We start from the raw sequence: 23,650 nt of genomic DNA on the forward strand, positions 1-23,650 counted from the left end.
AATGTTCAAATTGTGGAATCCAAAACTCATCTCAAATTGAGGCAATTGAACAAGAAGATGAGTTTTTTTCTAAAGTTTGACAATTATTTTGATGGGGAAGAAGAGGTTGATAAAGAATTGATAGGAACATATGACGATTCTACTTTTTCCTTGGCTACATTGTTCTTTGAAATTGAAATGCAAGATGTTAACGGGCACAATAATCAACAAGAATCTTTATTGAGATGTTTGGGTCAAGAATTTCACAAGAATTGTTGATCTCAATTCATTTCACAAGAATTGTCAAGATGAGCCAATGAAAAGGGAGAATCTTTTATTGGCTTCTGATCTTTTCCAAAGAAAACTCCCTCGGATAAGTTCAAATAACATAGAAGATGAATTTATTTTGAGTTTTGCTGATTATTTTGATGAAGGAGATGAAATTCTATTTTTTTTTTTGAGAAATGTTTCACTAATGCTGTAGAATTTGATAAAGATCCTAATGAAACTCGTGTGGCTAGAGTTGAGAAAGGTTTGGTTGAAGCTAATATTGTTGAAGTTGGAAAAATGGGAGACAGTTCAATTTACCAACCTCAAGAATTCAAATCTGATTTGCTGCATGAAGGTCATGCTGTGGTTGAATTGCAATTAATTTATTTGGAGAACCAAGATCTTGCTAGAAAAAAATTGGGCTCTTTACAAATTAGTAATGTTACTGGTGGAAGTGAAGAGGTTGAGGAATTCAGAATTTTCATCCATAAGAATAATTTTCAGATGGGGCCGACATCCATTTCAGATTTTGGATATTTTGTTTCTAAACAAGAAGAATTAATTGCCCAGAAAATTATTTGCAAATATTTCCGCATTATTTTCATGGAAGAAATTTTGGGTCAACAATTAAATTCCTTATGTGATTTTGCACTCAATTGGATGCTTGACACACTGCTTTATTGGAGTTTTGAAGAATTGAAGACAATATTTTCAGTTGAAGTATATTTGAATCACAAAAAGAAGAGAGATTCAGTTTTGAAAGTTTGCTTGCTTTCTCTGATGACTTCTTTGTAGCAGTATAACTCGAGGACGAGTTGTTTTTTTAGGTTGGGGAAATTGATGTAGTTATAGTTCCCTCTTTGGCTGCCCTTGTCTATTGGTCATAAGCTTGTTCATGTGGCTTATAGGTTGTGATTCTTTTAAGTTTTCCTTTTACTGCACAGTAACTTAGTTACTGTAGTTACTGCTAGTTCAGAATCCTCAATATATAGGCTTCTCACTCATTAATAAGACGTAGATTGAATCATTTCTCAAAATCTTGTGAGGAGCTACGTTAGTATTTCTTACTCTTTATGAATTGGAATACAAATATTTTATTCCATGTCAAGTGTATGTTTTATTTAACAATTATTTAGTTCCTTGATGTAAATATTCCTAGTCTTAAAAAGGAACAATCACGTCTTGGTTATTTTAATACTTTTCTTCACTTTCTCCACAAAACATGTCCCTATGTATCTTGAGCATGCCCAAACATGTTCACACATAGAGCTGATCATTGGTCGGTTGGGGTCGGTTTTTGGAAAAATGGGAAACCGACGATATTGTTCACAAAACATGTTCACATAATATGGAAACCGACGGTTTCCCTCTGCAATTTGGAGCCGACTGGCCGACCGATCGATTCGGTTGGTCGGTTTAACCGACAATTTTTTTTTTTGGTCGGTTTAACTAAACAATCTGTCAGTTGACTGGGTTGGGGCTGTTGGGACGGGGAAGGCGACTGACGAGTGTGCTATTAATGTCGTTGAGTAATAAGAACTAAGAAAACTTCGAAAGATTGCGTCGTCGGTGAGAAATAAAAGAAAAAGTAGAAGACATGGTAAAGAAAAAAAGATCTAAAATGGTAATGGAAGAAGAAAGGAAGAAGATGGAGAAGAAAGACAAATCGTGGAGTGAAAATGGTGAGAGAGAAGATTTTGAGAGATGAGAGGAAAGAGAGAGAGAGTAATAAATGAAAAGGTAAATAATGAGTGATTTGGGGAAATGGGAGATGGGAGAGGAAAGAGAAACCATTAAAATAATATAAAAAAGTTGGGTGGTTTCTAGAAAACCGTGAGCGCCCATGGGTTTTTTTTTTTTTTTAACAAGAAACAAACTTTTCATTGATAATATGAAAATGAAGAAAAAAGTTCAAGGATACACGAAAAATGAAAAAGAAAAAAAAACAAACAGCACATAGAAAACAAAAACCCATAAAAATATGAGAACTGAAGCCCAAGAACAAAAGCTCTGCGCCCATGGTTTTTCTTAAAAACCACCTCGAAAAACGGGCATCTTTCCCAATCTAACCTATAAATCGGTCGGTCAATCGGTTTTTCCTTATTTGGAACCGCCAACCGACCCAATAGTCGGTGACCGACCTGTAGCTGAAACCGACCGAACCGTTCGGTCGGGGCGGTTTTTCGGGGTATGATGCTCACCCCTATTCACACAGGTCATCACATGTTCCCAATATGTCTAAGATTCTGAAATTTGAAAAAGAAAATCTAAAAGATTAGTCATTCTAAATCACGTGTCGAACATATCTCAAGAGCATGTCCGAGCACGTCTATGTCTAGCAAATCTCTAAACTCCCATCAAAAGAGGGGGGAAAATGTAGGTAACTTAATTGTAACAGCAATATGTATAGTTCATTGTGAAAATCATGCATTCAAAAGCTACATATCTGTTCAATAATAAAGAATGCTCAATATATCAGGTGTTTTACCACTGCAAGAATTGTTTGTTATGTTTATATGAAGGTAATGAAGGTACTACCTTTTACTGGATCTAGGGCTGGAGGGTACTTCCCATCAGATTTTATATCCAAAAGCTGTTGAACTGTCTGGGAGTAAGCAACATTACTTACTTCTTCAAGAAGCCTACCTGGATCTAACTTTATCTTTTTATTGCAAATGCACAAAAATTCTTTGGCATCGACTCCTCTAACCTCATAACTTACGCCAGCAGCAGCACCGCCATGTGGTAATCTTATATTTACAACACCAGATCCTTTACGTGTAGATGGAGAATAGTAATCATTTTCAAGACCACGTTTTGACTTCGGTACCATAAAGTAACCTTGGGGAAAATCCTCTTTTTTCTTGTCTAAATCACCACTTGAAGAACTTTGGACAGGTGGTGAATCAGGTTTCAGCACCAGAACAATATATTGCTTGCTAGCCATGGAAAGGGCTTTGACAATGACTGCAAGTAAGTGATCTTTGGCCTGGTAACAGTGAAATTGAGTTTAGTACTTATATATTGTACCGATGAGCCATAAAACAAAATGAAAAAATAGAAATATTCCAAGGTTAAAATGTAATATAAATGAAATTCCACATCATATCATTTTCCAAAAAAAATGATGGCAAAACAAGCAATGTACATTTATTTGAAAACACTAATAAGAACTCACAGACGGTGATTTTACAACAACCACTCTTCCAGCAGTAAGAAATTGTTGAACTGCAGACGATTGCATGACTGCTTCTGAGATCTGGTTGCTATGCTTTTCAGCTACAGCATATAAGTCGTAGTATTCCTCAATGGTTGGCTCGCCTTTAATACATCTACAGTGGGAAAAACAGATTTATGAGTCGTTTATTATGCGTTCACTAGAATCTTTATAAGCCTCCAACGATTAATTCATGCCCCATGACTGCATAATTCCAAATATTAGAATGATATATAGGTGCCTGAAACAGGATCCATGATTGAAGTTATAAAGCAAGTTTTTTCCTAGCAATGTGAAACTGGTGTATGAAAATAAGATTTCAACTAATATTTCAATACGGACGAAAAACCACCTATTTATTTCAGATATGCTCCAAGCAGAATTTTTATTTGCAGATTACTCTTGTAGCTCCATTCGTCTTTCTTGTGAAGCTCTTATTTCTCTTCAGTTTCCTTATTTTTGTTATTTTATCTGTTTTCTCTCATTTGTGGGAGAATTTTTGTTCCTTTTCATCCGATCAATGAAAAGTTCGTATCTTGTACGACAAAAATATGAGTTCAGATGTCATCATAAGAGAAGGGTTGCAGGAGTCCTTACATGTAAATCAAATTAGGTCAATATCATAATGATAAGGAGGGGAGATAGAAACTCTGTTCTATTATTTATGTCCAGAGGTCATTACAAGGGTCAAGGGAGCATTAAAGAGCTCTCGTTCTTCTCCCAAAGGTCCTAGATGAAAACAGCCAAAAAGATAACCCTCTACCTCTTAACACAACGTACATACCCTAGCAAAATACCCCTACTGCCCTCTTACTACCATACAGGTCCCTCCCCCTTTTAACGTTTTTCTACCCTTACCCTTTTCTCATTTGTACAAACACGTCCTCTTCTTCTAGAATATACATTCTTCACCCTAGGTCTATCAATGGGTTGCACGGGCATGGTAGTAAGTATAAAAAGTGTGATGTGGTATACAGATACAAAGCTAGAAGCAAGAGTCAGGGTGATGTATTCAGTAGTTGCTATTAAAGCTTCTGTTATTAGCTTTTATTTTAAAACCTATGTGTTTTAGTTTTAGTTTTAACCCATGGTAACTTGGTTTACCTTTGTTAGTTGTAAAGCTTAAAAGTCCTATAAATAGGACTCAATTCTTTCAATAAGATTCATTCTTTCATTCTTAAAAGACAGCACTCTAGAGCTACATCAATTTTGGTATCAGAGCACCCCAAAATTCTGGGAACTCAATGGCGGGCAAGAAACCAACCACAGCGGAATCTTCCTTAGCCAGCAAAGAAACGGATCAGGCGACCGTTCTCTCACCACGATCGGCAACCGTACGCTTGCAGTCGGTTGAAGGGGATATGAAGATAGTCCAGCAGGAAGTGGGTGAGATTAAACAAATATTGGAAGTAATTCATGGCCAGCTGGAAAGGCTGAGTATTCAACAAAACCCAGCAAGAACAGGCCAAGAAATGCGGAGGACGGACAATCAGGGCGGTTATTATCAAGAACAACAAAGGGTGCAGCCAAGAAGACATCAAGAAAATGTTCTTGAACCAAGAATGCTCCAAGAACAACGGACAATCCGACAAGATTTAAACCAAAATCCCCTGTTTCAGCATAGGAATGATTTCTTCGTCGACTCTTCCAGTGGTGAAGATGATATGCCGGAGTTGGAAGAAGATCATAGGGGACGACGGGGTCATCAAAGACAGTACCAAGAGACAAACGAATATAAAATGAAGATTGATCTTCCAACTTTCAGCGGTAAGATGGAAATCGAGGGATTTCTTGATTGGGTAAAGAATGTAGAGAACTTTTTTAGTTACATGGGTACACCTGATCATAAAAAGGTTCAATTAGTAGCATTTAAGCTGGAGGGGGGCGCCTCTGCTTGGTGGGATCAGTTGGAAGTCAATCGGCGTCGTTATGGTAAAAGACCCATCCGTACATGGGAGAAGATGAAGAAACTGATGCGTGAACGATTTCTGCCGATAAACTACGAACAGATCCTATACAATCAGTACCAAAACTGTAAACAAGGTACACGCTCGATTGTAGATTATGCTGAAGAATTTCACAGGTTAAGCGCTCGGACAAATTTTGGAGAAAGTCAGCAGTATTTGGTGGCTCGTTTCATTGGAGGATTAAGGACAGAGATAAAAGAACATTTGGCCCTCCAACCAATTGGATTCCTCAATGAGGCTATTTCCACAGCCACAACAGCTGAAGAACAACTCAATAATAGATACAAGAAGCAGTATACAAGACGCAGTACGTGGGATCAAACAGGGGGATCGTCCAAAAAACCTTTCTCTACGACAGAACAGAGTGCTGCGCAAGCTCCTACAACCATGGAGACGAAAGGCAAGTTGCTGGATTCTGAGGCGATAAAAGGAGGTAAGGGTACCGACAACACTTTAAGTAAACGACCGGTGGGCACATACAACCGCCCCACTTTAGGGAAATGCTTTAGGTGTGGTCAAGTTGGTCATCTCTCAAACGAATGTCCCCAACGGAAGGCTGTTGCCTTCTTAAACGATGAAGATCCAAGAATCGATAGCGAGGAGGAGGACATGAATGGAACTGACGAGGTGGATTACACGGGCCCGGATGAGGGAGATTTGGTTTCATGCGTGGTCCAGCGCCTTCTCTTAACACCTAAAACAGAGACGGCTTACCAACGTCATGCCCTGTTCAAAACACGTTGCACTGTCAATGGAAAAATCTGCCTTGTCATTATTGACAGTGGCAGCACTGAAAATATTGTGTCTAGCAAGCTTATTTCCGCCCTCAATCTTTCTTTAACACCCCACCCGGCTCCTTATAAGGTCACATGGATAAAAAAAGGGGGGGAAGCTCAAGTCACCCACACTTGTACTATTCCTCTATCTATAGGAGCAAGCTATAAAGATCAAATTGTGTGCGATGTGCTCGAGATGGATGTATGCCATATTCTTTTAGGGAGGCCTTGGCAATACGATACTCAAGCATTACACAAAGGCAGGGATAATACATATGAGTTTATGTGGATGGGTAAGAAAGTGGTCTTACTACCTCTTACTCCATCCAAATTACTAGCTCTTACCGATACTAACAAGTCCAAAGGACAATTATTCACGATCCATTCGGTAAAGGAGATACTGGCTACTAAAGACATGCCTATTCTTGGGTTGGTTATAAAATCTTTTGATACAGGGGATTTAACCAACCCCATTCTCCCTGAAGTGCACTTATTGCTTGATGAGTTTAAAACCATTGTGGATACACCTACGGGTTTACCACCCCTTCGAGACATACAACACAACATAGATTTTCTACCAGGCGTTACACTTCCTAACTTGGCTCATTACAGAATGAGCCCGTCGGAATACAAGATCCTCCACGATCAAATTCAAGATTTGTTGGACAAAGGCCACATTCAACCAAGCCTTAGTCCATGTGCGGTTCCTGCACTCCTTACTCCTAAAAAAGATGGCACATGGCGAATGTGTGTAGATAGCAGGGCCATTAATAAGATTACGATCAGGTACCGTTTTCCCATTCCTAGAATTAGTGACTTATTGGATCAACTAGGGGGAGCTTCAATTTTCTCAAAGGTTGACCTTCGGAGCGGCTACCATCAAATACGCATCCGCCCGGGGGATGAGTGGAAAACGGCGTTTAAGACTAATGAAGGCTTGTTTGAATGGCTTGTCATGCCTTTTGGCCTATCTAACGCGCCTAGCACTTTCATGCGACTTATGAATCAGGTACTTCAACCCTTTATAAATAAATTTGTTGTGGTGTATTTTGATGACATCCTTATCTATAGCCAAACCATGCATGACCATTTAGGACACCTTAGATTGTTATTTTCTGCCCTAGCTGCCAATACTTTAGCTATTAACCAAAAAAAATGTCAGTTTGCAGTACCGGAAATATCATTTCTAGGGTTTATTATAGGGCACAATGAGGTTAAAATGGACCCTATAAAAGTATCTGCTATCACTAATTGGACAGAACCGAAAACCATTAGGGATGTGCAATGTTTCTTGGGGCTTGCTTCTTTTTACAGAAAATTTATCCGAAATTTCAGTTCAATTGTTGCCCCCCTCACAAATTGTCTCAAGAAAGGCCAATTCACGTGGGGTACAATCCAAACCGAAAGCTTTAACCTCATTAAACACAAACTAAGTACTAGCCCCATTCTCACTTTACCCGATTTTACCCAACCATTTGAAGTGGCTGTAGATGCATCCGGAATCGGGATAGGAGCTGTTCTTTCCCAAAATAACCATCCCATAGAATATTTTAGTGAAAAACTAAGCCCATCTAGACAAAAATGGAGTACCTATGAGCAAGAATTGTATTCCTTAGTTAGGGGCCTTGAAACAATGGGAACATTACCTTTTGAACAACGAATTCGTCCTTTTCACGGATCACTTCTCACTTAAATTTCTGCACACACAAAAATCTATTAGCCGTATGCATGCTCGTTGGCTTTCCTTTCTTCAACGTTTCGAATTTGTTATTAAACATAAATCTGGCATCACTAACAAAGCTGCAGATGCTTTGAGTAGAAAGGGGAATTTACTAACACTTCTAAAAGGGGAGATCATTGCCTTTGAACATCTCCCTGATTCTTACGAAGGAGACTCCGATTTTGGTCCCATTTGGACCAAATGCACAACAAATACAGCAGCCGCTGACTATCATTTACTGGATGGTTTTTTATTTAAGGGCAACGCTCTTTGCATACCCCATACGTCTCTTCGAGAGGCTCTTATTAAAGATGCTCACTCGGGGGGCTTAGCGGGCCATTTGGGACGAGACAAAACCTTTGAGATACTATCTGTTCAATTTTTTTTGGCCACAACTACGCAAGGATGTAGCAAATTACATTGCACGCTGTTTCCTATGTCAAACATACAAAGGGACTACCCAAAACACAGGTTTATACACCCCTCTGCCCATACCCGACAACATATGGGAAGACCTATCAATGGACTTTATACTCGGTCTCCCTAGGACTCAAAGGGGTCTCGACTCCGTCATGGTCGTGGTGGACCGATTTAGTAAAATGGCACATTTCTTGGCATGTAAAAAGACTTCGGATGCCATTTACATTGCTACTTTATTCTTTAGAGAAATAGTGCGCCTCCACGGCATTCCGAAATCCATAGTTTCTGATAGAGATGTGAAGTTCTTAAGCCATTTCTGGCGCACGTTGTGGAAAAAGTTCAATACTAGTTTAAAATTCAGCACAACTAGTCATCCACAAACGGATGGCCAGACCGAAGTTACAAATCGATCTCTCGGCAATCTCATACGATGTCTTAGTGGCGAACATCCTAAACAATGGGATTTAACACTAGCGCAAGCCGAGTTCGCCTACAACAATATGAAGAATCGAACAACAGGGAAGTCCCCATTTGAGATTGTTTACACTAAAATCCCTCGATTAACACTTGATCTAACTACTCTTCCTTCCTCTGTTGATCTCAGTTTAGAAGCAGAGGAAATGGCTACCAGATTTGCCGAACTACACCAAGAAATACGTGACCATATTACCAAGTCAAATGAGCAGTACAAAATAACGGCTGACAAAAAACGAAGGTTCAACGAGTTTCAAGTGGGGGACTTGGTGATGATTCACCTAAGAAAGAGTCGATTTCCAGCAGGCACCTATAATAAGTTGAAGAAGAAAAAACTAGGCCCTTTTTGTATCTTAGAGCGATATGGTGCCAATGCTTACAAAGTTGATTTACCGCATAACTACAACATCAGCCCCGTGTTTAATGTGGCGGACATATATGCCTTTCAACCTCCTGATGAATTTACCTTGGCTAAATAACTCGAGGACGAGTTTGTTTTTTGGGTCGGGGAAATTGATGTATTTGGTAGTTGCTATTAAAGCTTCTGTTATTAGCTTTTATTTTAAAACCTATGTGTTTTAGTTTTAGTTTTAACCCATGGTAACTTGGTTTACCTTTGTTAGTTGTAAAGCTTAAAAGTCCTATAAATAGGACTCAATTCTTTCAATAAGATTCATTCTTTCATTCTTAAAAGACAGCACTCTAGAGCTACATCACAGGGAGTTATTTATCCCTTGCCTACTAAATATGCAAGTCTATTTTTCTTCTGAAACATACTAGTCCTCAGTGGTGCCAAATGAAAAGGGTAAACAGCATAGCATTAGACATATAACCACAGAAGAATTAGAAGATAGCCCCAAATCCTGTTGCTTTTCATATAACAAAGAGATATCAACTCCCATTGTGTTGATCATAGAAACCAGAGTAGGGAAAGATCAAATATCCTGGTCAGAAATCAACTTTTCCAGAATATATTGTGTTCCCACCATTACGTCCAAGCAGATCAAGCCTAATTTTGGCTGAAAAACATCAATTCATCTCTCTTCGGTCTTAAACTTTGGGGGCTGTTTGATTGCGGTTTACTGGGTGGGAATGAACATGGGTAAGTAAAGTTCTTGTTTGTTATATAAATTTGAAGACTTTGCCAAGAAATAGCTTATTCCCAGGCATTTTTATTCTCATGGACAAGGCCCTTAAAGAAGGGAGGGTTTTGTGCCATGCCCATCTGTCTCTTTCTTTTCAACAAATTGTTTTTCTTTTAATGTAACTATTTAATTTATTTTATTAAAATTAATTCACTAAAATTAGGTAAAATATTTAAATTAAATTTATAATTGATAAAACAACATTAAAATTTTGCTAATGATGTATTAAATTAATTACTCTATTGTAATAAATTAATTTATTTTTTATTTTTTTTAGTACAAACATGCGGGATGGAGGATCGAACTCACAACCTCTTAGTTGGAGATATATGTCAATTACCGCTGAGCTATGCTCACTCTGGCGTAATAAATTAATTTATTAAAGTATGTCCTTAATTTCTTTTAATAAAAATGTAATAAATTGATGCAATTAAATTGAACAAAATGATGAATTTGGTTAAACACATTTCTTTTATGATAATTATTAAGATTCATGGCTAAATCAAAGTGAAATCAACAACATAAATTTAGATATTCAATTCATTTAGAATGGAAGTTAGCAGTTGTTGCATCGATGGCCACTGGTTCACATCTGCTGGATGGAGGATCGAACTCGCAACCTCTTAGTTGGAGATATATGCCAATTACCGCTGAGTTATGTTCACTCTGGCGTAATAAATTAATTTATTAAAGTATGTCCTTAATTTTTTTTAATAAAAATGTAATAAATTGATGCAATTAAATTAAACAAAATGATGAATTTGGTTAAACACATTTCTTTTATGATAATTATCAAGATTCATGGCTAAATCAAAGTGAAATCAACAACATAAATTTAGATATTCAGTTCAGAGATGACATTGGACAATGCCGCATCCAAAAAATTCGTTCAAATGGTCTATGGTTGTTGGAGTGGGTGGCGTGGCCTTCTACTGGTTATCGCAAGAACGTTGTTATCCCTTCTGGAATCAAGAGGGGTGGATGGAATGCATTTTGGAAGATGATGAAAACATTCTCTATGCGAATAGCATAAACTCAAGCATTGTTGTTGGCAACGAATGCCCATTCCTCTGGTGACAAGAATGCAAGTGCACTCGAGGCTCTGAGTGTACAGGGGATTAGGAAGGAACCTTCAATCCATAACAGAAGTTGCCTTTAAGGAAAGAAAGGACTTATGCTGAAGTGGTGGCTGGAAAGGAGTGGTTTCATCCGGCTCCCACGAGAGGATCAAAGGACCATCTAGAACTCAAGGTTATCCACAGCCAAAGTCCAAGAATATTGGGTTATAAAAGAAACAGAGGTGATGGAATTAGACTGAAATCGAGTAATGGTGGTCTCCAAAGGCTACGCACACGACGATTGGAATGAGATTTCGAAGGCTCTAAAAGAGAAATTTTCTTTAGACTGTATGATAAATCCTATCATGGTTGACAAGGGTATCTTGAAATTTACAGGAGATAGGATTCTCAAGCCAAGCCAACTGAGTAGATCGGTAAATGGAGAGAGATTGAAAAATTTCATTTGAAATTAGAAAACTGGAGCCCTCACTTGCATAACAAAAAAGAGTTCATTCACGGTTATGGCGGCTGGTTAACCATTCAAGATTTTCCTTTGTACTATTAGACTCATTCAATGTTTGAAGCTATTGGAAGAGCTTTCGGTGCGTTGTTGGAAATTTCTACCAAGACTCTCAACATGTTATATGCCTCACAAGCTTTCATCAAAGTTAAACCTAATTATTGTGGTTTTAATCCCAACTACCGTGGCTATCACTGATGAGAAGTACGGATCATTCGAAATCAGGGTTTCTGCGCGTCGCCCTTTAGCTCCAGACGTTTCAGGTGTTTCTAGCATTTATCTAGATTCATTTTCAAACCCCTTAGATGTTGAACGCTTTCAAATGATTTTGGAAGACGAACCGATGGAATCTATAAGGTTTGGCTTGGAAGGTAAAAGGTTGAACGCTTTCAGATCATGCTCCTATTCAGCCAGCTGAAATCTTAATTAGCGAGGGCGAGAAAACGGCAGTAGTTGAGAAAGCCAAGGAGTCTATTACTAGGTCATTGCTTGATATGCTAATTAAGGAGAGAGAGAATGCTAAACATTATGTAGAAAATCCTCGTTACTACGCAGAGGAGTTTGGAATATCTGGAAAGAGAACAGAGCACGATGAGGTGACAGAAGAGGATCTGATTAAGTTAAATTTAAATCTTCTAGCATCTCAAAAGGCAGTAAAAGAGATTGCACGAGACTCAAGTCACAATGAAACGCCTGTTCGGACTACGAGACACTTGAAAGGCTCTTCACTTCCATTCGAAACAAGAAAGTCTAACGGTTGTGTGGCCCCACCTTTTTTCTATTATTCCAGGAACAAGGATAAACAAGAGGCCATTAATACTACGAAAAAGACGTCTGCGGTTAAAGAAGTAACAAAAAATCTTCTTGAAGAATTTAATGAAGAAAGAGAAATTCTTCTCCCAAGTAAGTAGTAACATTTTGGTTTCCCCCTTGTTTTCGAAAAGCTGGATTCCATCCTCTTTTTCACATGGTATCATCAACTCCTCAAAGATCCAGTCCTTTCGCCTCCCTCTCCTAGAATTGGGTGAAGATTATGATTCAGAGGTAAGTGTTAGCAGTCCTGATTCTTCTCCGATTCCTAACACTATTGAATCTTCGGATGAGGTGATTTGTCAGCAGTCTTACGAGGAAGCTATACAGAGCTTATTCGGTGAAGCAAAGGAACAAGTAGAGCTAAATTTTGTTCCATCCTTCTTCAAAGAGGTGGGCATTCCTTTATTCCAAATCTTCGGCTCGCAATAAAAGTAATTTCGTGGAATGTCGAAGGTCTGTGCAATGAAGAGTCAAGATTAAAGATCAAGAAATTCATCCAGAACCACTGTCTAGATGTAGTGTGCCTTTAAGAAACGAAGTTATAGCATTTTGAGCAACATTTGATTAAATACCTGTGGAGCTCTAAAGATATCGGTTGGTCTGCAATCGACTCTTATGGAAAGTCTGGAGGAATCATAATATTGTGGGATGAAGACCGGATTTGCGTCAAGTAGGGGTGTACAAATATATCCGACAAATCGAACCAACCGACCAAAACTGACCGAACCCACGTCGGTCGGTTTTGAGTGTATGTCGGTCGGTCATCGGTTTTGCTGACTGATAAATCGGTCGGTTGTAGAAATTTAGAGAAAACCAACCGACCGACCTATATTTAGAAAAAAAAAATTTGGTGATTCAAAATTTAAAATTGAGTCGCCTAGGAAGTCTAAGTTTCATTTTCCAATGCATGCAGGTCGAGTGGCGTGTGGGAAACCAACGCATCTAATGCGTGGGTTTTCACTTTGTTTAAATTTATTATTTTCTTTAATTTACTCAAACCCTCTTCCTCGGGAATCCTCATCTTCCTCCTCTTTTCTTTTTTCATTTTCTCTTCTTTCTTCATTTTCTTTTCTTCCTCTGCATGGCTTTATGTTAATTCATTTCATCTTTTTTTCTTTTTTTTCTTTTTCCCAATCTCTCTTGTTCTGCTCTTGCTTCACAACTGCATAAATCTTCTTCTCTCGTCGGCCGCCGCAGTCCAACCGTCCTACGTCTTTGCAGTTTGAAGATCGTTGGACCCCTTCCCTCTTTCGCACTCGTCGGACCCCTTAACACTAGATATTAAAAAAAAAAAAGTGAAAGTCGATTTGTTAGTTGGTCGGCGGCAATGGTGACACATCGGATCGTCGGTTTTCATTTCTGAAAATAGATCGTATGTCAGTCGGCGTCGATTTCAGCCTGAAAACCGATTCGACCAACCGATGTGCACCCCTAGCATCAAGACATTATCAAAGGGATATTCCTTATCAATTCTTATTTCCTTTTCGAGTATTGATAATATTTGGCTACCCACTACCTACGATACAATAGACTATAAGGAAAGGAGGTTTTTCTTTCAAGATCTCAGGGATTTCTCTTCATTGCACGAAAAATGATGGTGTATTGAAGGTTATTTCAATGTTATCAGATGGTCATCAGAAAGATCATCCTGTCTTAGAACATCAAAAGCCATGAAGTTCAATAATTTGATAAGCGACCTAGACATGGTGTGAAGTTCAATAATTTGATAAGCGACCTAGACATGGTGGAAGTCCCATTAACTAATGGCAAGTTTACTTGGTCTAAGCCAGGCCTTGAATCCACCCACTCCTTGCTCGATAGATTCTTGGTATCAAATGGATGGGTGGATGTCTTCTCAAATTCCAAAGTACCACGAGGTGAAAGGACTACTTCGGATCATTTTCCAATTATCCTGAAGGCATGGGATTTCCAGTGGGGTCCTAGCCCTTTCAGATTCTTCAATTCATGGCTCCAGAATAAGAATTGCATTAGCCTAATTGAATCCAAACTTGCCAATGATCAATCCATCCAAACTTGCCAATGATCAATCCTATGGGCTGGTTACTCTTTAAATTCTAAGCTGTGTAATCTAAAATCATCCCTCAGAGCTTGGCACATCAAAATCGAGAAGCGTAAGAAAGAGGCTGAAGCTTGGTTACTTCATCAAATCTTTTCTTTGGATGCCAAGGAAGATGACCGGGGACTTTCGGTGGAGGAAGTTGATAAGAGATGTGCTCATTAGAAAGAGTTACTCAGTTTATACGTGGAGTACGAAAGGAACATGCTCCAAAAAAGGAGAATTCATTGGCTATAGGAAGGGGACGAAAATTCCAGCTTCTTTCACAAATATCTAGCTGCCCGCAGACAGAAGGCTGTGATTTCGAAATTAGTTAATGAGCAAGGCACCGTACTCATTAACCAGAAGTACATTGAAGAGGAGATTTTAAGCTTTTTCGGAAGGCTTTATACTGCAAGCTCTGGCCCTCGGTTCTCTCCAAGAGGGATTAATTGGCACCCAATATCTCCATCAGATAGGCAATGATTGGAAAGAGGATTCGAGGAAGCTGAAATCTAGTCCACTTCGAATGATCTCTATAAAAATAAAGCACCAGGCCCTGATGGATTCACCACGGAATTCCTCATCAAATTCTGGCCATCTTTGAAAGATGATTTCGTTCGTTTGTTCAATGAATTCCACGGGAACGACCATATTAATGGGTGCCTCAAAGAGAACTTTATATGCCTTCTCCCCAAAAAAGTCGCAGCATTAAGAATACATGACTTCAGACCAATAAGCCTCTCTTCTTCAATTTACAAAGTGTTGGCCAAAGTCCTAACTGAACGTCTCAAAAAGGTTATTGATGTAGCCCTTTATGGCTTTGGGTAGTTTTAAAAAGCTTTAATGATATAAGCTTAGTTTGTAGGTTACAAACCCTTTTACTGTATAGTAACTACAAGTTACTATTGTTTGTTAGATACTTATTGTTTGTAATCCCTATATATAGGATACTCCTTCAATTAATAAAGATAGATTGAGATTCTTCTTACTTTCATCAAGAGAGTCTCCATCAAATTGGTATCAGAGCTCCCAAAGTATTTCTGGGCACTCGATGGCAGGAAAGAAACCGACGATGGGAGGCAATTCTTCCATGACAAGCAAAGAAACGGACCAGCCAGCCGTTCTCTCACAACGGGCAGTCACCAAAAGCTTGCAGTTGGTTGACGGAGAGATCAAGAATCTACAAAGTGATGTGGGTGAGATTAAGCAAATACTGGGGGATGATACACCAGATTAGAGGCGCTGAATGTAAACCAGAATTCAGCAAAGAATGACCAACCTCTGCCTCCAAGAATCAGCCAAGATGTTCGCAAGGATGATAGACAGGGTATTCGTATCCAAGAAAGGTCGTTAGCTCCGCAAATATTCCAGCAAGATTATAATGGGGTCCAAGATTACATCAAGATTATCATCAGCATCATCAAGAAGTTAATCTCAACCCTCTGTTCCAAAGATGCCAAGACCTTTACCTGGATTTTTCAAGCGACGAAGAAGAGGATTATTTGGAGATGGATGACAACCAACGGGGATTTCAAAGGAGGCAGGTTAGACACCACGATGCACCCGATTTTAAGATGAAAATCGACCTTCCAACCTTCAGCGGCAAGATGGAAATTGAAGGATTCTTTGAGTGGATCTGGAACGTGGAAAATTTTTTTTCTTACCTAAACACTCCGGAAGAGAAGAAGGTACGTCTTGTTGCTTTTAAACTCAAAGGGGGCGCATCTGCGTGGTGGGATCAGTTAGAACTTAATCGACAACGGTATGGTAAAAGACCTATTCGAAATTGGGAACGTATGAAAAAGCTAATGCGAGAACGCTTCCTTCCTGTCAATTTTGAACATATTTTATATAATCAATATCAAAATTACCGGCAAGGAACTCATTCCATCGCTGACTATACCGAAGAATTCCACTGGTTAGGTGCAAGAACTAATCTTTTAGAAAGCCAACAGTATTTGCAAGATTTGTTGGTGGACTAAGGGCAGACATCAAAGAACAAATTGCATTGCCACCAATTGGGTACTTCAATGAAGCCATATCCATAGCAACCACTATTGAAGAACAAATCAATAACCGGGATAAGAAGACGTACGTTCAGAGAAACACTTGGGACCAAGGGGGTTCCTCGAAGAAAAATGTTGTAACTTCTGACAAGACTTCGGTACCAATGGTAGGGGGTTCCTCCAAAGGAAAGAACATCGCCAATGACGTTTCTGCAGAAGACAAACCCGCCGACATAGCTACCGGCAAGAAGGTAGGTAATACTTATAACTGCCCAACCTTGAGCAAATGCTTTCGATGTGGACAGGTGGGGCATCTATCGAATGAGTGTCCACAAAGAAAAGATGTTGCCTTCATCGAGGAAGAGGACCAACCGAACTATAGTGAGGAAGAAAATCCAGAAGATGACATTGAATACATAGGTCCTGATGAAGGTGAGGCCATCAATTGTGTTGTCCAATGCCTCCTTCTCACTCCAAAAGTCGAACCAGCCTACCAACAACATGCTTTATTCAAATCTCGATGCACTATCAACGATAAAGTTTGTAACTTAATCATTGATAGTGGTAGCACTGAAAACATTGTTGCTAGTAAGCTAGTTTCAGCCTTACATTTGACGTTACATCCCCATCCAACGCCATAAAAAGTTTCTTGGATAAAAAAAGGTGGGGAAGCACAAATCACACACACATGTACGGTACCTTTGTCCATTGGAGCTAGTTACAAGGACCAAATCGTGTGTGATGTTTTGGATATGGACGTTTGCCATATTCTACTTGGTAGGTCGTGGCAATATGATACGCAAGCAGTCCATAAGGGATGCGATAATACGTATGAATTTTGTTGGATGGAAAAATGGGTGGTTTTACTACCTATCCCTACATCTAAAACTATACCTTCAGAAGAAGGTACATCAAAAACCGATACTTTATTCACTTTATCCTCGGCAAAACAACTATTAGTACATAAGGATATGTCTGTTCTTGGACTTATAGTAAAAAATGTCGGGATTTTAGAACAACCATATTCCATTCCAACCGAGGTGGAACAATTGCTTCTTGAATTCAAGGCCATTACAGACACTCCTACGGGATTGCCCCCCTTAAGGGATATTCAACACAATATTTAATTCTTTGTCGGGGCTACTTTGCCTAATCTAGCTCATTACCAAATGAATCCACATGAATACAAAATTCTACACGATAAGTCCAAGAGCTCCTTGATAAAGGACACATCCAACCTAGTTTAAGTCCGTGTGCTGTGCCCGCTTTGCTCACTCCTAGGAAGGATGGCACATGACGGATGTGTGTGGATAGCAGAGCCATAAACAAAATAACCATAAAATACCGCTTTCCTATTCCCCGCATCAATGACCTCTTGGATCAACTTAGTGGTGCTACAACATTTTCAAAGATCGATCTTAGGAGTGGATACCATCAAATCCGAATACGGCCGGGAGATGAATGGAAGACCGCGTTCAAGACAAATGAAGGTTTGTTTGAATGGCTTGTCATGCCATTTGGCCTCTCCAACGTTCCAAGTACTTTCATGCGCCTTATGAACCAGGTATTACTTCGTTCATTGGGCAATTTACTTCTATGTATTAGTGGCAATCATCCAAAGCAATGGGATATGCCGCTTGCACAAGCCGAATTCGCCTTCAACCATATGAGCAACCGCACCACAGGGAAGTCTCCATTTGAGGTTGTATACACTAAACTCCCTAGATTAACTATAGATCTCACTAATATCCCTACGTCTGTTGATCTTAGTGTGGAAGCAGAGGAGATGTCAGCTAGAATTACTCAACTACATGAAGAAGTTCGCCGACACCTAGAAACTTCAAATGCTAAGTACAAGGCTACTGCAGATAAGAAGCGGAGATTTAAAGACTTCCAAAAAAAGCTCTGCCCCCTTCACCCCCACCCGCTAAAGTGGTAAAGAAGGGCTCTTTGAGGTCTCATTTTCTTTCTATCTGACAGGACAAAAAAAACTCAAGAAAAGGAAGCTGGGTCCTTTTGTTATACTTGAATGGATTGGGAAAAATGCCTACAAAATTGACCTCCCAACTGAGTATCATATCCGCCCGGTCTTCAATGTTGCGGATGTTCACCCTTTCCATCCCCCTGATGAGTTTGCATTAGTGGATTAACTCGAGGACGAGTTCTTTTTTTTTAGGTGGGGGAAATTGATGTAGCCGTTTATGGCTTTGGGTAGTTTTAAAAAGCTTTAATGATATAAGCTTAGTTTGTAGGTTACAAACTCTTTTACTGTATAGTAACTACAAGTTACTATTGTTTGTTAGATATTGTTAGTTACATTTAGTTATTGTTAGCTGTAACCCCTATATATAGGATAGATTGAGATTCTTCTTACTTTCATCAAGATTCTTCTTACTTTTATTGAAGGTCGACAGATTTATTGAAGGTCGACAGATTTTGGATCCAATCTTGATTGCCAATGAAGCAGTGGAAGATTATAAGACTTCTTGAGTTCTTTGAGAAACGAAAACAGGTTCTTGGGGCATTCTTGGAGCTGGCATAGCGTGATCTTGAACAGTTCTTGGCGCAGCCATCTGACAATCTTGACCAATCTGGATTCCTGACTGTCATATCTCTTTGTTTTTATCTAATCTTGGAGGATTCTGTTGAAGGTTTATCGCATCTATCTTATCAGCAATCGTATTCAGCAGTTGACGAATCTCTACCACATTCCGTTGGAGGTTTTCGACAGCCACCTCAACCATCAATAAACGACTAGTTGTGGATCGTAGAGAGAGGATGGGTGTTGAATCCGTCTCTTTTCCGGCAAGGGAAGGTTCTCCCGAAGAACCCTTTTTGCCCGCCATTCTTCGAGCCCAAGAAAGAAAGAGCTCTGATACCAATTGGTGCAAACCAACTAGAGATAAATATATTCTTATTCAAAACTTAACCAAACTACAGAGAGAGGCCTCTTTAAAAACAAACAAGTTGGATTAACTAACCCAACCGAACTACTAACAACAAACTAACTAATACATGAGTAAGGATTACATCAGAAACAAAGGGAATATATTCCAGAACCAAGACCCCAACCATGGAAAGACAACCAAAAGGCGGAGGGTAGCCAAAGAACTATATAATCACAGCTTTCCAATCTTGTATAATCAAACCAATTTCATCTCTCAATCCTAGTGTACACTGTAAAAATCTCAAGTAAAGTCAAGATCACATCTTCTCTTACTACCAATTCAGTAAGAGATGATGAAACTTCATGCTACAAAGTATTAACATACACTTTCACTTATCTACAAAAATAAAAATTATCTCAGACATTGCAAGTATATCCACTAAAACACACACACACACAAAAGAAAAAGAAAAAGAAAAAGAAACCCGAGATCATTAGGGTAGATGCAAATGCATCAAGGCAACCCTTGCAAAATGAACAAAATGAAAGGGTCTTCAATGACAAGGAAATGCTATAGATAGCTAAATTTGATTGTTCACTTTAGAGTCCTTTGTCTCCATTTTTTTAACTAATCCCCTAAACATGATTAAATATGAACTGGATGGCTTCTTTGTAAAGAATAGTGAATAGCTTAGCTTTGACCAAGAGGGGTTCTCTAAGGAGTTTTACGTCTGCCTTAATGATAACCTTTTTGACAGATCCTTCTAATTGCACGTTTCATTTGATCAATGAAAAGTTTTTCATTTTGTGAAAATAAATACTGAAAAAACTTAGTTTAATGTAAGAGGTTAAAAAAAATTCATAAGGAAACGTGTTTTCTAGATAATAATTCACAAAGTAACAAGTTAACCATAAGAGACTAATTCATATAAATGTGGTAAACATACTCTACGATTCTTGTAGGTTGAGCTAGCTTTCGCATTAGAAGTTGCTGCTTTTCAGGGAGTTTCTTCTGGGAATGGAATTCAGCAAAACTTCTTTTCAACATGTCTTCTACCTGCAGAGATGATTACCAAGACATCTTAAATCGACAGTGCACGGATATATTTGATAATCAACATAATGGAAAAAAATGAGAAGATGAGAAGTTTTACAACAATGAACAGAAATGCTTTGTTGCTCACACCGAAACATTCAATCCAAATATACAATAAAAATTTCTCATTAAAAATGTCTTAATATAGTATTCTTTGATAAATATCAACTTAAACAGAGATCATCTTACTATTCCCTTGGGGTTTAAGGGCAATGAGAATAAAAAGAATGAGGGCTCTTTTATTGAAGCGCACAAAAAAAACTATACATAAATTTATGAAGAACGTATAGTATTTTGAATAATAAGATAAATGAAAACTTTATGAAATTAGAGTTTTGTAAGTTGTTTAAAGAAATGAAAGCTTTTGGAGTATATTTTCAATTTATTTATAAAAAATTAGACAGACATATATATATATTTCAAAAATAATTTATAAGAAATCGAGATAAAAATTGATGCACGTCACCTTGCTTCCTAAGTGAAATTCTTTTCCAGTGGCTTTTCTAATCTAAGAGAGCGAACCTTTTTCCCGAAGCATTTTAACACAAACATACCTTTAACTCTTCAACCCGAAGGAGATGTAGGATCATTATATAGGTTAAACGGAATTGAGATTCAAGCTTGGTAGCACTTCCAACTATCACACGCTTCAAATCCTTCTCTTCTGGAATCTCCTCACGACACATTACAATGACAGTTCCAATTTTATCCAGTCCCCTTCTACCAGCACGACCTGCCATTTGGGTATATTCCCCTGGTAATAATTGCCTAAACTCCTTTCCATCAAACTTCCTTAAAGTGTCAAAAACAACCTGCAAGTAATGATTAGAGATCAAATATAAGATATGAAAATGTCAATTATCCATATGAACTGAGCAGCATACTGTCAACTAAGGTCCTGGCTAAAAAAAGGTGTGGACTATTAACATAGCAAAGCAACGAATCTTTCCTACCTTTATTGTTGACCATGTGTTCACATTATGAAACAAGAAAATAGGACTATTAGTTATACACCATCTCAAAATAAACAAGAAAAACACAGATGTCCCAATAGTCCATGTTCAGTTTCATGCAAGTTAAGCTGATGGTATACAAAAGACAACCCACTTTAAGAATCTAAGATCAAGACCTCCAAACAGTCTAGAAAAGATAACCAAGGCAGCACATGAGACACTTGAATTTTTAGGTACATCTGCTAAACCTACTATTTCAATTACAATCCATGATGATCAATGACACCCACCGTTCTTGCTGGTGCATTAACTCCCATTGCAAATGTTTCTGTTGAAAACAAAACCTGCAACAAAAATAGAGGTAAGCATAGACCTATTGTTTTCACTTGAACTCCATTGCATCTGATGAATTTAGTTACTATGATAGAATGGTGTAAACTCTCAAGATGCAATTGTGACTGGTTACCACATCAAAAGTATATAAACAAAGCACTATAGAAAATTGAGGCTGTGAAGAAGGCAACTTTACCTTTATCACCCCACGGCAAAATAGCATTTCGACGACTTCCTTAACAATTGGAAGTAGACCTGCATGATGCACTCCAATCCCTCTATGAAGAAGGCCTTGAACTCTAACAATCTGTATACGGTATCTTTTTATTACATTGCCGCAAAATTTGATTCAATAATTAATTAACTAGTCAAGCTTCCAATATACCAAACCTGAGGTAAACTTCTGTCAGATCCCTTTAAACGAGAAAATGCTTTGTCACAGAAGACACGAATTTCACTTTTCTCAGAACTACTAGTGAGGTCAATGCTATAGATACTATCAGCTGATTTATCACAACGATTTTTTGAGAAGCAAAATATAACCACCTATACATGGCATGAACAGCAGCCAAAAATGCGTTAGTAAACAAATCAAGAAAGAAGTCATGTACTATCTAAAAAAATCAGCAAAATAAGCAACTTCTTCACGATGCAAATTGACACAATCCATGCACAATAAATAAGCCTTTTAACATTATTGGCTACTTCAAGACTGAATTAACTTTGGACATATTATACATCATAAAACAACTACATACATACATACATACGTGTATATATATATATGAACTCACAAATATATGTGTTAAAATGGTTCAGAATGCATACAGGTAATAAATATTTCTTTGAGAGCCTATTAATAAGTAACAACCACAAAGAAGCATCTGATCTCCTTGATCCCCAACTGTTTTGGCTATCTCCATTCTTTTGATTTCCCCAACTTGTTCCTGAAAAGTTCCCTAAGTTCTGGGAACCTGAATGCTTATTCTGTTTGTTTCGATTAAAATTTTCATGTTTTCGATTTCGTGCCCCATCATTTGCAGCTGAAGCCCCAACATGGGATCCGCCTACACTGCTAATGACACTCAAACTCTTTTTCTTGGACGCATCTTTGGCAGCTTTTAGACCATGAGGTAAAAAAATTTCACTTTCACATATTTTATATAATTCACCAGAATAAAAAACGCAGTGCTCCAGAGGTACTGGTCTTTTGGTAGTCCTGATAACGACAAATAATAAAAATAATTCCATAAATTTCAAGAATAAAATTTTATAATGTCAAGACAACTAGAAAGTAGAGAAAGAAATCTTACAGCATCTAAAATATAAAGCAAGCACGGAAAAGAAAAGGGCAAAGAAAAATAAATCCTATCATAAAAATTTTAGGTGTATGTATATTCTAGATGTCGTTCTTAAAACTTGTTTTGCACAATAAAAGCCTACTTGAAATTCATGTTTAAAACAGAAAAACAGTTCTTTTATGTAGAAAATCTATTTGGTGGAATAACTTAACAGTTACCAGAAGAAAAAAGTAAAACAACATAAAAGAGGAACAGTATTTTTCAAATGTCTTTTTATGTTTCCTAGTATAACTTTTCATACATAATCATTAATTTAAAGTATGATTCAAGTGTGTTAAACAAATAAATTGATAAGATTGAAATAAAGGCAGAAGAACAAAAGTAATCTTTCTAACTGTTAAAAACAATGGAAACAGTTTTAAAAGAGCCTGCAAAATAAATAAATAAATAAAATTAAAACAATTTTTTATTAAAAAATACACCTGAAGAGCACCTAACTTTTCAAATTTGCTTTCTATTATTTTTTAACTTGAAAAGTATCTGGAAAGATATTTTTTTGTTCTAATGTTTTCATCTATTCCTACTTGAAAAACATATATAAATCATGTCATACTTGAAAAAAATCATTTGTGATTATATACAAATAGTTAATTTAG

General features: G+C 38.0%; 1 protein-coding gene across 4 annotated transcripts in view; it reads right to left on the bottom strand.

Moving 5' to 3' along the window:
* Nucleotides 1-23,650, bottom strand: part of LOC111018945 (RNA helicase, ATP-dependent, SK12/DOB1 protein) — a 46,571-nt gene that overhangs the window by 7,961 nt on the left and 14,960 nt on the right. For 3 of the 4 annotated variants that reach the window (XM_088121396.1, XM_088121395.1, XM_088121398.1), the window contains exons 12-19: nucleotides 22,522-22,912; nucleotides 22,084-22,239; nucleotides 21,890-22,000; nucleotides 21,651-21,704; nucleotides 20,962-21,219; nucleotides 20,259-20,368; nucleotides 3,428-3,581; nucleotides 2,788-3,238 (exon numbers count right to left, since the gene is read on the bottom strand). In XM_088121396.1, the coding sequence (XP_087977522.1) occupies nucleotides 2,788-3,238; nucleotides 3,428-3,581; nucleotides 20,259-20,368; nucleotides 20,962-21,219; nucleotides 21,651-21,704; nucleotides 21,890-22,000; nucleotides 22,084-22,239; nucleotides 22,522-22,912 (1,685 nt within the window). The remainder of the gene's footprint in view (nucleotides 1-2,787; nucleotides 3,239-3,427; nucleotides 3,582-20,258; nucleotides 20,369-20,961; nucleotides 21,220-21,650; nucleotides 21,705-21,889; nucleotides 22,001-22,083; nucleotides 22,240-22,521; nucleotides 22,913-23,650) is intronic. The other variant, XM_088121397.1, reaches the window with a different exon arrangement.

The sequence above is a fragment of the Momordica charantia genome (genome assembly GCF_013281855.1).
Source record: "Momordica charantia cultivar OHB3-1 chromosome 3 unlocalized genomic scaffold, Mcharantia_2.0 BLBB01000003.1, whole genome shotgun sequence".
Lineage (NCBI taxonomy): Eukaryota > Viridiplantae > Streptophyta > Magnoliopsida > Cucurbitales > Cucurbitaceae > Momordica > Momordica charantia.